General features: G+C 36.4%; 1 protein-coding gene across 1 annotated transcript in view; it reads right to left on the bottom strand.

Moving 5' to 3' along the window:
- EXOC2 (exocyst complex component 2) overlaps window positions 1-15,815 on the bottom strand; it is a 124,265-nt gene that overhangs the window by 56,187 nt on the left and 52,263 nt on the right. Inside the window, exons 12-13 of the mRNA XM_059836331.1 lie at window positions 6,997-7,122; window positions 2,968-3,092 (exon numbers count right to left, since the gene is read on the bottom strand). Of these exons, the coding sequence (XP_059692314.1) occupies window positions 2,968-3,092; window positions 6,997-7,122 (251 nt within the window). The remainder of the gene's footprint in view (window positions 1-2,967; window positions 3,093-6,996; window positions 7,123-15,815) is intronic.

The following is a 15,815-nucleotide window of genomic DNA, read 5'->3' as shown; positions in this document are numbered from 1 at the left end:
ATGGTTTGACTAATAGTCTTCCTGTTTGTAGTTCTGGCTTTCTGTGGAGTCTACTGAGAACACAGTAGAGTGAATTACACCAAAGAAGTTATTTCAAATACTGGGTTAAGTGCAGATGTAGAATTTTATAGTTGGGAAATGTCCTATTTTATGTATGTACAGCAACATCTACTGGACAAGAAGTGCAATAACATGACAAGAGTGTTCTCAGAGATTCAGTTTACTTTCAAGTCATTAATTTGAAATGCTGTATTTTTCAAAATCCCTCTTTATTTAAAGCATTTCAGATTTTTAAGGTAAAACAAGTAATTTGAAATGAGCAAAAATTAGAGAAAAATAAAAATGCTTAACAGTTTTGGAAAATACATAGCTATGAAACTCTTGCACTTTAAAACTCTGCATTATACAGTTTCAGACAAGGAGAACAACACTCGAGTTACTGCTGTATATAATAACCATTTCTCTCTTCTAATGCCTTAAAAAGAAAATAAGCTGTATTCCTTTAAACCTCAGGTATCAACTTAAAATTCACACTGTTTTACAGATGGATTAAAGAACAACAAAAAAGATTCACAGATCTTGGATTTTTTTTTTTTCTTAGTGGTTTTGCTGAAGACCAATCTTAAACCTTTCCTGCACAGACAGACCAAAACTATCTTGTGGTGAGACCAACGGTTACTACTCACATATGCTACTTCACCTAGAGTGATTCAAAGAACTCAACTTTTTAAACTGTTGAAAATACCACATAAATCTTTAACTGACAATATTTTAAGGCATATAGGTAACCTTTCAGAACTAAAAAGAACCCCCCAAAAAACCCTACAAACTGAAGAAGAGAAAATAAATATAGCTTGTTATTCACATGTGGGGATTTTCTTTCCACATTTTTAAAGTGTCTTGAAGAGTTGAATAAGCTAACTGAAATGACCCTCTATATCATTTTCACAGGATTTTTCTTAAAAAAACCTCTCTTTTTTTTTCTGAATGACAATAAATAGCAAGCAACATGGTAAAAAAATTTCTTCACGGACAATTAAAATCTGTATGGTTTCTGATAGAAAAACATATAAACCTTGAGTCTTGAATGTGATGTGGTGACAGATATTCTTATTCCCCAAGAACTTGGGGGGGCTTCCATAAGGACCAAAGGAGCAGAAGAAATCAAATGTATGTGGATTAATTACAAGCTCATAATCTGGCCCAACAGAAGAAGAATAGATGTACCTTAAAGACTAACAGGAAAACTACCTCCTCCTCTTTTTTTTTTTTTAAATGCAAACAATGTTTTGTTCAGACATGACATAAGATCACTGCATTTTCCACTTGCAGTCATTTTCATGAGCAGAATTTCTCAACCTTGTTTACAGTTCAGGTCTCTGTTTCTCTAGAAATTGCTATCTTTTTCATTGTACTCAGGAAAAAAAAATCACAATAACTTAACAGGTGAATTTGTAAAGTCTAATTTCCAATGGTATTGCTGTCAAATATAAAGGTTGTCAACTCCCTTATGAAATTTATTATATTTGTGAAAGTCAACAGTACTAAGGTTTATTCTTGATTCTACTCCCTTCACTGAATGTTATGAGTAAATGTCATCTTTCTTTTGATTTTATCATGTAAAATGAGTATCACGAATAGAATCTACTTCACTGGAGCTATAATGGTCTGTATATTGTGTTCAATATATAAAGGGCTGTAGTACCTATTAGTATCATCATATGAAAAAGTTATACTGATTTACAGACAGTGGCTATAAACAGAATGACCATGTGAGAAATTAATTCTTTAATTAGCCAGAGAAAAGGGAAATGACAAAATAAGCTTCCAAATTTCCTTTCCCAAGGTTAATTTGTTTTATTTTCTACTAAAGCTGCAAAGAATAGTGGATAGCTATGGCTGTAGTTCTGCTTTAGGGATAATTTCATAGTGGAATACTGTAGCTGTGATGACTTAAGGATTTAAGCACAGCAGGACACTGTAAGCATGGCAGGATAAAAACAATCTCAACAAATAAAATTATATAGCAACAGTTAAACAGAGAAGGTTTAGATGCATAAACTTTTAGGTTCAATATAGAAGCTGATCTGAATAATATGCATGTCCAAAAGGACATAATGTAATTCTGTGACCAATTTTTAGCAATTACACAAACCCAAGAGCAATTGTATTTATCTGGTAACGATTATGATGGTAAGCTGTATAGGACCCATATAAAATTAATTATGAAATGTATCCTTTCAAAAACTGTTAATAGTGTGCACATTAAAACGGCACATGTCATGAATCATTACTTTTTTCCCCTGCTTCTTGGGTTACCAACATTGTATTTTATTTACACAATTTGTAAAAAACAGATCATCTGAGCAAGGACTAGAAGCACAGGTGATTGCAGCTGACAGCACTTCCAGACTAGACTCCCTATAGTATATCTGTGTACACCACTCTGGGCCTTGGTCATTTTGCAACTCTGGTCTTGAACCTATCCTCACTTCCAAATACTTAAAGCTCAAGAAATGAGTAGTCTTGTTCCAAAGAAAGGAAAGAATTTTTTTTTCTGTATGACTTTGTCTTTTACATATCTCTATCCTTCATGCAATTTGCTGTTTCTTCAGATCACCATGAAGGGCAGCTGGTGAGCTATGAGTAAGAGGTGAAACTACATAGATATTGACTCCAGGATCTGGAACACACACAGACACACTACTGGCAGAATTCTAAGTAATTCCACTGTATGCTTTTATTCTTTTAAAAATAAAATGAGGAATCTCACTTCTATTGGTTAGTACTGCAAGACAGGTTACTAATCAAGGTAGCATCTCAAATGTGTAAAAGTCTACATATTGTTTTATAAACCTCTCCGATTAAACTAAGCCCAGTCACTTCTTTGAGCGAAATAGAATACTTCAAACACAGTTATTATGGAGCTTTGTTACCTTGAAGTCATTTATATAGAAGAATCCATACCTCACTGAATAAACTTCCATTCACATAAGAAATCCAGAGTTTCCAGAAGTTGGGCAGTTGACTTACAACAAGTTTTGTCAACTTTTCAACAAATACAACTTGCTGAGGAGCTTTGTATCGCCAAGCTAAAAGGGGGAGAGGGGACGGAAAAAGCAAAATTAAAAAACTTTGAATTAATAATAAAAAAATGTACTACTAGCTTGCTACTGCTCTGTATTACACAAGTGACTGACTATATAGTGTACACAAAGTCTTTCAGGTAGGAGTGGAAAAATTTAAAGCTCGGCCCTTATATCTGTACATAACTGGTACACATGCAAGGACTTTCTTTTCTCATCTGCTTACAAGGTGCCAGCACTATGACAGTATATAAAGAATAGGCCCCTTTGTAGGGGTACCTAATGTAATTCACCTAACAATCCATTCAGCCAGTCTTCTGCCTTCAAACCACTCTAAAAGGTAAGGTAACATGAAAGCAATCAAGACATTAGAAGTTTCAAATGATGAGGTGGTGATGCTGAAGAAACACCTGCTAGGATATGCTAGTGATTAAGGCAAACAATGGGAACTAGAAGATCTGCTTTATTTAAAGCTCAAAAAAATTTCCATTGTGGCCTAGGGCAAGTTGCCAACCTCTCATCTTCATTTCCATTTGTTTGGTAAAACCTTTTATCTGAAAAACAGGGGAGATTCCAACATTTTTCTTAAAACTCAATAAACGTATCACTAAGTATACATCGAGATTCTTGGATGAAGAACACAATCATGACATATAATACTGCGGCATTTCTCACTTCATGAACGTACTTACACTCCTGATACACCGGCTATTAAAACACATCAGGAAAATAGCTTACATTTTGGCAGCAGATAACTTTTCTCAGTTTCTTATCAAAGGGGGCAAAGGGAGGTTGCGGTGGGGGGAGGTAAAGAGAAAGCTGAAAAGGGGCAGAAGAAAGGTGCCAATTAATACAGAAAACAAAGGAAACTTTGTGAAATACTTTTCTATAACCATCTGCCTTCTCCATTGAAACTTTCTTGATCGTGATGTTTTAACAAAACAGTATATACAGATAATGTAACAGTAATAAGAGACTTCTATTTCAACTCAAGAATTAGAGTCCACTTTAGAATCTTGGGAAAAAGAACTCACAGATTTTTGAGAAAAATCAACCAAAAGAAAACAAACCAAACAACATTTAAAGAGGTCCATGTTTGTTGGGGTTTTTTTGGTATAAACTCTGGTCTTTTACAAATGATGAAATTAAAAACATGATATTATCATGCATAACTCTGGAAATGCAGAAAAATGTTAGGTGAAATTGCACTTTTTGTCTTTAATCTGTTAGGGAATATTGCCTACACAGAGCAAAAATTCACCAGTTAGGCAAAAATAGCTGCCTAATAGCACATTAGGTAACTAGTACGCTTCACCGGACCCTCACTATTTTGTTGTGTTGGTAACCAGTCTTAAATCTCCTTGAAGTACAGCACACTTTCAGCAGCAGCCATTTGTTGAGGTGCAGGTCAATTATTGGTCCATTTCCTTAGTGGATGAATAAACATCTGCATTACCCAAAATGTTCTTTTTCCTCATGCCAAAAAATTTAGGGACTCTGGATTACTATTTGAAAATCCAAAAAAATCACAAAAATTTGGAGAGAGACTCTGACGTAACTGAAGTGTAACTCTGCTGGTAGTGATGCATCTGTTTCAGAGGCGTGAAAACTTCATGACAGTTCAACCAGCAAAGCTGATAGTATGGACACAGATAGGATGTCAGAGCACTACATTTGCCAGCTTAGTTTATGACTGTCAGAGAACTAGTCTAGACCCAGTAGCAGAAAAACTCCTCTTACAACATAGGCTGTGACTATACCAGGAAGCTGTGCCAACACTGCTATAGCAACAGAGGCTCTGTAACACCAACAAACCCCAAGTTCTAACCCAAAAATTTTAGCTCCTTTGAGAAACCACCTCATCTTTGTGAAAAGCTCCAGCACCAACCCAAGGTTAGAACCAGGGATGTCTGTTCCTAACTGTAAACACACTGCCAAGATTTACTTCATGTATGAAATTCTTTTCCCCGCCAGGAAGCATACTGCAGGCCTATTTCAGAGATTGCCTTAGTCCAGGGTCTGTAGACAATAGGTATTTATTAGAAGCAGCTACTGCACATCATGTACAAAGGACCTTCTGGCCATAAATTCAGGATATTTTTATGTTTTTGCTAGAGAAAGCTCCAATCTATATTAAAGCAGAAAATTTCTTTTATTGTATTTATTCTACTATAATCTGTGCTATAACATCCTAGAAATGAAACTAGAGCTATTGTTTACGTATCCTCGTAAATACATGCTCAAGCAAGGTCTGAATGTTATTTGAATGCTGCAGTTTCGAATTCAAAGTAATTTGTTCAAACAACCTCATGGGCAATCATTGCCAATCACATTGGGGAAAAAAAACACCAAAAAAACCCAGGAGAAGCCATTTCTTCAATTTTCTAAAAACAAAAAGGATGCACAAGCAACCTGAAAACAGAGGACATCATGGCATATTTGGAATGGCAGCTCCTGCACAGGTATCATAAGTGGTTGGTTTGCTTTAGCTCTCCACTTAGAGAACAGCTTTGAACTGTTCCTAAGCATGCAGTGGGCACGTGCAGCTAAGAACCAATGAACTCAACTCAGAGGCAGCTCATTCTAACTCTAGGGTCCTTGTGGTGGGTTGGGCTCTTCAGGTATTACGATGCTCTGATCCTCCAGTTTTCCTTTGAATCTTGATTTAAACTGCTGGCTACAGAACCTGCAGTGCTTACTGAAGACTTATCTTTTCCAGTTTGTAAAAGGTTATGGATCCATAACTAAGACTCTAAAAGCAAAGATAACTAATTGAATTGAAATTGCCTTCCGTAGATGCAACTATTTAAGCAGAGACACATGCCAAAGAATTCAAACAAGGAAAAAATAAACTGGACTTTGGATGTTGCTTGCTACATTAAGTGTGGCATGTGTATTAGTGGACGGTATCCAACAACAACCAGCAATTTACTGTTTTGCTCTCTAACGCTTGCTAATCAACTTCATGCAAGGTTTTGGGCTGACAAAGGACAAGGGTAACAGTAATACAGTAATGTAATTACTTGGTATACACGTGTATTTTGAAGAGTCTGTGTAATTTATATTTTTAAAAAACAAACATTCAACCTCAAACTGCGATGCAATTTAATTGTCTTGCATGTGAAGATACACTGTGGCAGCAGAAGAATGTACAATTCTCATTATTCTTCATTCTATTTTCTGGAAAGATTCCCTTCATTCCTCTTTTTTGCTCAAAAAATCAGGTATTTATAGATTTTTTTTTCAAGGAAGTCTACAGAATTGGGAGAAGAGCAACATCAAAGCAGACCAAAGCCAGAAAGTTCTTCATAAAAAACCTTTTTCTGCAAAAAAGTACTTTGGTAAGGAATGACCTACCCTGTGAAAAACATTTCCGTCTCCTGTGATGTCACCATTGAAAGACTGGGATGAAAATGAAGTTGTTTAGATGAGGGTATTGAAGACACTTATGACACTCAAGGGCTCAGCTTAGTCACACACTTTTGTTTCCCCTTCTGGGTTTACAGAATTAGAGAACAAGGACCAGATATATGAAGTCACAGAAGGAGCAAATGCAAGGAGAGCCATCTTAACAAACACACACAAAAGGTGTAACAGCAGCAAAAGGTGGTAGGCAGTAAGTGGTTATGTTTGCCAAAAAAAATATTCTGGTTTTGTAGAAAAAAAGGCTCTTATTACCTTGACTACATTTTAAGAAGCAGATTTCAGTTATGAACTGCTCTTTTCTTGCAAAAAACACAGAGGACCCCTTTAGCAAGCAATGGTAACACATGAGAAGAAAGAATTTTATTTGGTAAAACCCAAAATAAGCACACGGAATGTGGGTTTCTGTTTGGGTTTTTTTTGACTACACCACACACTGGACATGGGAAACCGCAGCTTTGTTTTCCCACATAAAATAGATACCTACCATCATCACGGCCAGACTGAAAGCTGCTGCCCCTTTTCAGCGAAGCAGTTTGACTGAGATGGCCAATTGGTGATGGACGCACATCACTGTCCAGGTCTAACATGGGGCTGTGGAGCAATGAGTTGCCTAGGAAGAGGGGAAAAAAAAGTTATGATTTTTCACATTAGATGACATGAAACTGCACACTGCATGTGGAATTCTAATTTAAATCTGAAGTGATACAAGACAAAAGTTATCTAGCAAAACATTCTTAATCTTGCTTATTTAGACTGCCTGTTCATCTACATCAATGCTATTCAGTAACACCACTATTGACTCCTGTAGCAAAGCCAAAACCACAAGTACCATGTGGGAAATATCAGTCTTTGGTCTGCATGTTTCTCTGTTTTCACTTTAATGCCCTACAATTAGCTGCTTGAAAGCCCTGGATAAATATGTATTTATGCCATTAGTGACATGGCACACACTTTTTTCTGGTGTATGTCTAAGTATACTTTTCAACAGCAACAGTTTCGTGTGCCTCCAGCTGAAGCAGTGAAGGGCAGAGTGTTCAACTACTTCTTAGTTGTTTGAACTGTGCAGAATTCAGGTAGAAATAATCCATCCATCATGAAGCAGATGTACTGATGGCACTGTATGCTTGTGCATGTCTGTAAAACACACCACATTTATACATATCCACAAAACACACAAAGTATTTCCCAGTGAACAAGTTACTGTTACCAAATAATTATTTTTTTCTTTGTGTGCCTGTCCATATGTAGGTCACTATTAGCAAGTCCTAAGCAATTATCTAATCTGATGGAAGTGCGTACTTGGAGTCTAATGTATGTTTGTGAAAACACCATATCATAATGAGCAGACCATGATGATTTTTTAATGTACTGTAACACTGCCAATATTTCTCTTAAAGTCTAAATAGCTGCTTTATGCATTTTACCATACAGATACATTTCTGAAAGTAACCATTAAAAATTATTTCAGCATTGGGCAACTGAGCTGTAACAGCTAAACTTAATCACAATTCACAGATTTATAAAACAGCCCAGGTTGGAAGGGACCTTGAAAGGTCAGCTGGTCCAACCTTTCGTGGGAAAGGGAACCTAGGTGATATTATCTAGTACGCTGTCCAGTTGAGTCTTGAAAACCTCCAGCGATGGGGATTCTACCACATCCTTGGGGAGGTTGCTCCAGTGATTGATTGTTCTCACAGTAAAAAAATTCTTTCTTACATCGAGATGAAACCTCTTCTGATAATTCATGCTGAATTTTGTAGTGAGAATCTCAGTGTTTCAGTTTATATCCGTAGATCTTTTCCATCAATACCTACATTCACTTAAAATAACAGTAAGGCCACGCAGTAAGAGCACCAGCTGTAACATTGCAATACTCAGATTCAAGAGTAACACAAAGTAAAAAGTATTTGAAGAATATTTATTCTGAATTTACTGCCATGCTGGTGTGACAGCAGCATAAAGACATACCTAGTCACTTTACTTCAACAGCTGGGGCTTAAAGAGCAATATTAAGTATTGTGAAACTTATTGCAGGCTTCCAATAGGTGACAGCATTGGGTTTTAGTTCCTTTTAAAATAAGTTCTTCCTCCCATAATTCTTCAAGGGCTTTTAAAGACATTTCCTGTGGCCTTTAACTGTGGCCTCACTGAAGCACTGTCATTATTGAGCTAACTGTCTGTTCCTCCATTCGTCTTATTACTGTTCACATTATAAAACACCTAAGTAAGTAGATCCATTTCCCTTGTAGTTCACAATCGTGATAGACACACTGCATTAACTGACTTGGTGAACCCATCTGTGCTATCTTTAGCCTGCACTATGATTCTGTTGACTATTTAAATCCTACACCACTTATTAAAAACCACTAATCTTTATAACACCTTAAAATTGACGCATTTTCAGCAATATAGACTCTGCTACCGTGATTTAGGTACATTATCCACCTTCACCATGGAGAAGTTCTACCATGAGTTTGAACAAGAATTAACAAGAATTTGGTGAAAGACTTTTCCTTCTGAATGAACTAAAAATACAGAATAATGAGGAAAAAACTAAAGCTATCAGAAGCTTTTAACATAGGTATGTATGCTGCAAGTGCAAATAGTTAATTATGGACACCTATTATGCAACTGCCCATGTTACAGAGATCTGTGTAAGGTCACACATCTTCTGCATCTATGTTTTAAACATCTATGACTTCTAAAACATATCTTAATTGTTACAAATTTACAACATTAACTTCTGCAAAAACATTCCAGCATGTCTGCAGAATGAAGTAAAACCAAAAAAATTTCTTCCTCTTCAGATTAAAAAGCATGCATTCAATATCTTACAGAGATTCTACCCAGAATAAAAAGAAAATTGTATAGAAAACCCTGAGAAATTTTAAATGTCTCACGTAGTTCTTGGGCTTCCATAAGAATTTGACTCAGATTCTACATATCTGCATTTTATTTGGGTGAAAAAAAAAAAATGTACGCCAAGGACAACTCAGAATTGTCAGAGGCAGTGCTAGTTAAAACATATACTAAAAAACAAAGCAAGAAACTAGAAGTCCAGTAATGCTATCCTCACAAAAACTACCATTAGAGAAAACCACAATACACCAAAACTTCCCTCTTTGATGTCTTTGCATAGAATTTAGGCTCTTGCCCTTCAAACACCCTGTTAATATGAGGAATTTCTTGTAAACAGATGGTTTCTAAAAATGACAGTGCCAATTAAACCTCAGAATTAAGAAAAACAGACACACTTACCAAAACATCTTAATGTGAATTACTTCAATTAAAACCATTTGCCTGGAGTAGCTGAAAACCTGAAAATTCTGTATTGCTGCTGATACACTAACCCCACACCGTGCAAATGGTTTATATATTCACCAGTAACAGAAAACATGTAAAGAATACTCTCTTGTTCCACGAGAAAAACCACATCATCAGTTTGCAGCCGTACCAGGAAAAGAAAGTTTAACATGAACTAATTTCTTAATTGGTTGTCTAGCATTACAAGCAAGTATAACACAGCAGCAGGGAACTACAACAGCACATATACCCTCAGGACTAATAAACATCTGGACTACATTAGCAGAGCTGATTTTGCTTTCACCCGACCAGAAGATAGCGCTTGAAGACTACACACTAATGCATAAATCTTGTCAAAAAAGCGAGAGTTAACTTACAATAATTTTTCTCCCATTCCAACTTGTTCCCTCTCTGGAGCCAGCAACTTAAACTTAGCAGCATAATGTAATACAATGAATTAATATCAGTATGGGCTGTAGACAATAATATTTATTATTTGGGTAGTTTATTTAGGATTACAATTTGCTGCCTATTCATTTTTCTATTTGTGTACCATTTCTACATTCCTAGATCCTGAATATAAGACAGCAACAATCTAAAGTTTCAAGAAATTAACTTTTTACTGTGCTAGCAGGTTTTAAGATGTTGTATAAACAGCATGAACAATACATTCCTGGCAGATCTTCATTTTTCAGAAAAATATACTGCATCTTTGAAGTTACAGAAGCATTTTTTTTTTTTTCAAAATACAGCATCTACATGGAGCATATCTGTCAGCGACTCCAGTGCAAATATGTATTTAACCAAGGAAACGCCGGAAAAAAATAGATGTACTACATTCTCCTCTTCTACCAAACAGCATGACAAACCAGAAGTATAATTAAAGCCTTATTACATTTACAACTGTGAAATCATGAGAATATCAAATAAGAAGTTTTAAGGATCTTAACATTTCTTCAATTTTTTTTTAAAAAGGATTTTACTGGGTTTCAAATTTCTCTGCACACATATTTTAAAGGTATGTAAAATGAAATAAAAACATTCAGCTACTGTGTAAAATATAAATAGTTCAACGGTTTTGTTCAGGCCTCTTCTGTTCTACTGCAGTAAGACTGCACCAAAATAAGGATCTGAAAAAAAAAAGTGCAATGCTTTTTGAGGTCATTTAATTTGTGCTTTCACTTTCTATAAATTGAAAGTCACCTGTGCTGACCCCTAACTGCAGGTTTTTTAAGTTTATCAGTACTGGAATTGCTACAGGGTACTTATGTACAGCCTACAGTACCTATGGATCATGTACATACCTTGAGCCCATTTTTTGAGATGTTACCTGCACACAGCATGTTGCAGCCTCAGTGAAAAAGACAACTAACATGAAGTTTGCCTAAAATAGATTTCTCCATGATCTGCAAACCAGTCAACAATTTAAATCTTTAAAAGCAGCTTTACTTTCTTACATCAAAACTATTACCAAACTGAGGGTAAAAACTGTCCTGCAATATCAATCACTCCACAACTCTGCTTGGGTTTTTTCCCCTCGCAGTCTGACAGGCAAAGGTTTCTTGTGGGAGTCAAAGGTTTCTTGTGGGAGTCATGCATCTCTTGCCTCCCTTCTGTAACCCAGCCTCAGCGACTCCGCAATTCTGTCAGCCCGGTGCATCACTTATGTGACATTCAGCTAAAACATTTTACAAAAGCTACTGGTGGATCAGGGGATAATATAGTGCCAGTACTTCTTGCAGGGACAAAGAAAATTGTTAACAAGTGACCAACCTCAGGCTGAGGTTTTCAGTGTGATTTTCCATGCTAAGTCAAACACCAGTCATTATACATACTGTATGTATATTTACAGCATGTACATGAGTAAGATGAAATAAAAAAAGACAAGACCCTACAGATGTGCAACCAGGTGAATACAGTCACTGTATTCTTTCATCCATTATGTATCTTACAGTGAATTTTCTCACAGGCTACAATAGCGAGGGAAGGCTGATCTATAGCCTCCAGACTCTCTGAAGGGCGGCAGACTTCCTTACCACCCTTAAACACCTTTGAACATTTTTTCCTGTGCACAGCAGGCCCTTGTCCTGTGCTACAGCCTGACCACCCACTGTTGCTTGTTGACCAAACACACAGTGCCTGGAGCCCGCACTGACACAACCAGGATAAGATTGCTTTCAAGGACACTGCATTGAGAATTTCAATTTGTCTAGGCAAGAAGTTAGGCAAGCAGGAGAAATTGCCGAAAAATTAACCTGCTCAACAGATGAATGACTGCATTTTATTCTTTTTCTTGAGTACCCTTTCTTTCTAATCTTACATTTATTAGGAATCTGACATTTTTAAATAAGAAGAAAATGGGTTGTATTTCTAGAAAGAGATGAGTGCAGAAGATTAAAATTGCTGTACTTTATGGAAAAAAGGTTTTGGAATACATTTAAAAATGAATGCTTTTTTAAATCTGAAGGGTAGTCTTTATTGTACTCAATATATTTATAAGGAAACTATTTTTCAGTTTACCACAAAAGGTTAATTGGGCCTATTATTTCTAGCGGTGTTCTAAGTATTTCACCGCCCAAGGGTAAGCCTTATTGTCAGTCCTGCAGGCCAAAAAAATACTGAAGCAAGAGCCAAACACTTCAAGTTCAGCACATAAATAAAAATGACGTCATTTTACTAGCACTAGCTCCAGTGGACATTAAGATCTTCAGCAACTTTGAAAACAACTCGCTTTTACTTAATTGCCCAAATAAGGACTTAAAAGACTAGAGCAGACACCAAGATAAAGTGAAACTCTTCTGTGGCCAGAATTTTATGTTCAGTAGTACTAATCTGTCAATTTTGATTTTAAACTACCTGTGCTGCTTTTTAATCACAATATTTACTGTCTTTATAATACTTTAAATATTATTTGAAGTATTATATGAAATAAGAATGCCCCCTGCACTTCTGAACATGTCAGATTCTACCAAAAATTCTAAATAACAGAAAAGTTACAGATACAGGTGGTAAAAGAGGAAAACAAATCCTGTGTCAAATTTTGCAATGATTAATTTTTTTTTTTTTTTTAATTAATAACCCATTAAGGGTTTGCTTGACATCTGCTGTCAAAAGGGTATTTCTGCTATGGACAGGGGATGTGGTTTAGACATGAAATGGCTCCCAGCTGCAAGAAGTCTTCTTCCAGATGTACAGTAAGCAAAGGCAATGGAAGAGAACCAGCTGCTAGGATAACAAATTGAAAAGACCCTTTTGACACAAACCTTGCCGGCCTGTCTGATCTAACAAAGATGGATCATTCATTGCAAGGTGAATAGAATCTCAGTGTGGCACAGAAAAAAGAGCAACATGGTCCAATCATCCATCTCTCTCCTTCACACTATGTACAGCTGCTGTTACTCTGGCACAGAAAAACCTGCATAGTTTTTTTACAATATCTGTAGAGCTGCACATCATACTCTGAGTGCTGTAAAAATTGTATTTTTTTCCAGCAATAAGAACTACAACAAAAATCACCATGACCGAACTAGTATACTCTGGTCTCGAAAACTGTCTCCATGTTGGGAACTTTAGTAGGTTGTATGTTACGTATTTTGCAACCTAAAGGGCAGCAGAAAGACCACCTTACAACTATGTTCCTGTTCCCAGTTTTAGTTTCTGAAGGGGTATTAACAGATAGCTTATTTGCAATAAAGTTACATAATATCTCAGAAAGACCTGTTGAGAAATGAAGACTTTTTTTGGTCAGTTCGATGATAACTGGATTAGAGTCCCTATCCATTTTACCTCAAAGACCGTGAAACTTACTAAGCCACTATTAAAGTCTAAGCAAATAACCATTGGCCACATAGAACACAGTCTTAACCTCCATAGCTTCTTTCCCTGATACTCATGTTAAGAATCCCATTGCTTAACTCATTTTGGCTATCTGCCCAGTGCCCCAGGCAAATTTTAAACATACCTCATTTATTTACATTTATTTTCATGTCATTTTACATCATTATATCCCCCATGTTTCCTGTACTCCAACAAGTCTGGGAAGCATAAACCATAGCTAAAACCTACAATTATGCCCTAATAATAGGGGAATTGCCAAGTAAAGTTAAAAATCTCCAATATGTAAAATCTTAATTGAAGGAAACCATTTACTGTCCAGGTACCAGGTCTGAAAGTCCCTAGACTTCTATAAATCCTAAGTTCAAAGTTCAGAAGCAGCAGTTCAGACTTCAGCCAATACAAGGCATATAACACCAGCACCATTCAGTTTATCATTCAACTATCTCCTGCTAGAGATTTAAGAAATACTGTTCTGAGTGAGCATAGTGTTCTTCCATGGTAAGCTTTATATTCATAGCCTTCAAAAATGCTCTTTTTCCTGTCTATTCAGTCTCACTCATCTCCCTCTAACGTACCTACATAACATATCTAAGTAACAGCAGCAAACTGGCTTTACCTACTTCAGGTCCTTCCAGTGGGCAGCAATAGTGGGATGCTATCAGATTTATAAAAGGAATCCATCAATGCTTCAGGAAATAACTTTATAGCCATAAAAAAAAGGTTTCAAAAACAATAAAAGAGCACAACTGTCTATTCCAATAGTAAGGCAGATAAACATTAAGTAGAAAACATAAAAAGTTAATAAATCCATATATTTACAAGCATCATTTTGTCAGCAGAGCTAGAGCTCCAGGCAGTTGCATGTGGGTCCCGTATCTGTAGCTGCACCTTTAATGGAAGAATCTGACCATCAGAAAAGCAGGAGAATGGCTTAATGCAAGGACACAAGCATGGGAGCTTTATGATTTGGGCATCCCTTGTACTGCCTCATGCTTCCGCTATGACTTTGGCTATACTGTTTGGTCTCTTCATCCTGGCTGCTCATACTTCAGAGTACTTCAGAGCAGGAGAAATTTTGATCTGCTGTTGTATATGCATATTCACTCACTCCTTAAAACATCAACTGCCTGCTTTTTTTTTACCTCACAAATGAGGAAGGTCTGCTATGGCTAAACGGAGCAAGAGATAGATAGGTTAAAGGCAATGATTGGTAACAACAGCCGTATCTGAGTGTGTAATGAAACATTAATCTACATAATTCAAGACTAATCAGCAAAACAGCATTGTTTTGGCTGAGGGGAAACAGTACATTAATACACAGAGATACTCCTCGAGGGAAATATACTCCCAAATGCTGCTGTAAAGTACTTCAAAGAACTTGAGAAAATTCCTCATACTACCTGTACCTGTTGAAATAAATGCAAGCAATTAGCTACTGATCAGGTTACTGCATCTTTTACGATTAATAACTGTCTATTAAAATCAAAGGAAACATCCAATTGAATAATCTACTGTTGGTAGTTGTCAGCCTTTAAGCCACACTGCCAAATTATCTGCCAAAGCTTAGCACAGCTTGATATACCTTTCAGGTTTTGGAAAGAATATTAACACAAGCTAGATTAATTGAAAACAGACGCTATTTGAAACACATAGGGCTTCTGCTAACCCCTGAAACAAATTCCTGGAGAGAACTCCAAGACCATCACAGCTCTGTAAACTTGCCACAGTTTCTTCTTTCAGGCTGCATCAGAGATTGTACTACGCTATGATACTTTACAGTTCTAGGACATGCTTACAACTGCAGAGTATTTCTACAAAATTGAGTTAATCTCTAGTAACATCCAAGCACAGAGGCTTTTTTCTTTTTTTTAAAACTTTTCATGGGATGGTACTAAGAGTGAAGAATTCACATTTAGATCAAAAATATATACTTAAGATATAAAACCATAATAAACGTATTTAAATACATCTCTAATACACGATTTTCTGATAGCACCTTCAACCACCTCAGCATGTGTATTATCTCACTGCACTCTTCAACTATGCTTAGGAAAGCCTTGAAAGTACAAACAAGAGGGCAGTCATCAGACAAAGATAAAGAACCTACAGAGGATGTAGAAAAATAGATTTACTTTTGGTCAATATTGGGGATTTGTGTGACTG

Source organism: Gavia stellata, chromosome 3, assembly GCF_030936135.1.
Source record: "Gavia stellata isolate bGavSte3 chromosome 3, bGavSte3.hap2, whole genome shotgun sequence".
In the NCBI taxonomy this organism is placed as follows: domain Eukaryota; kingdom Metazoa; phylum Chordata; class Aves; order Gaviiformes; family Gaviidae; genus Gavia; species Gavia stellata.
Note: the sequence above shows the minus strand (reverse complement) of the source record. Positions and strands in the feature narration are given on the sequence as shown.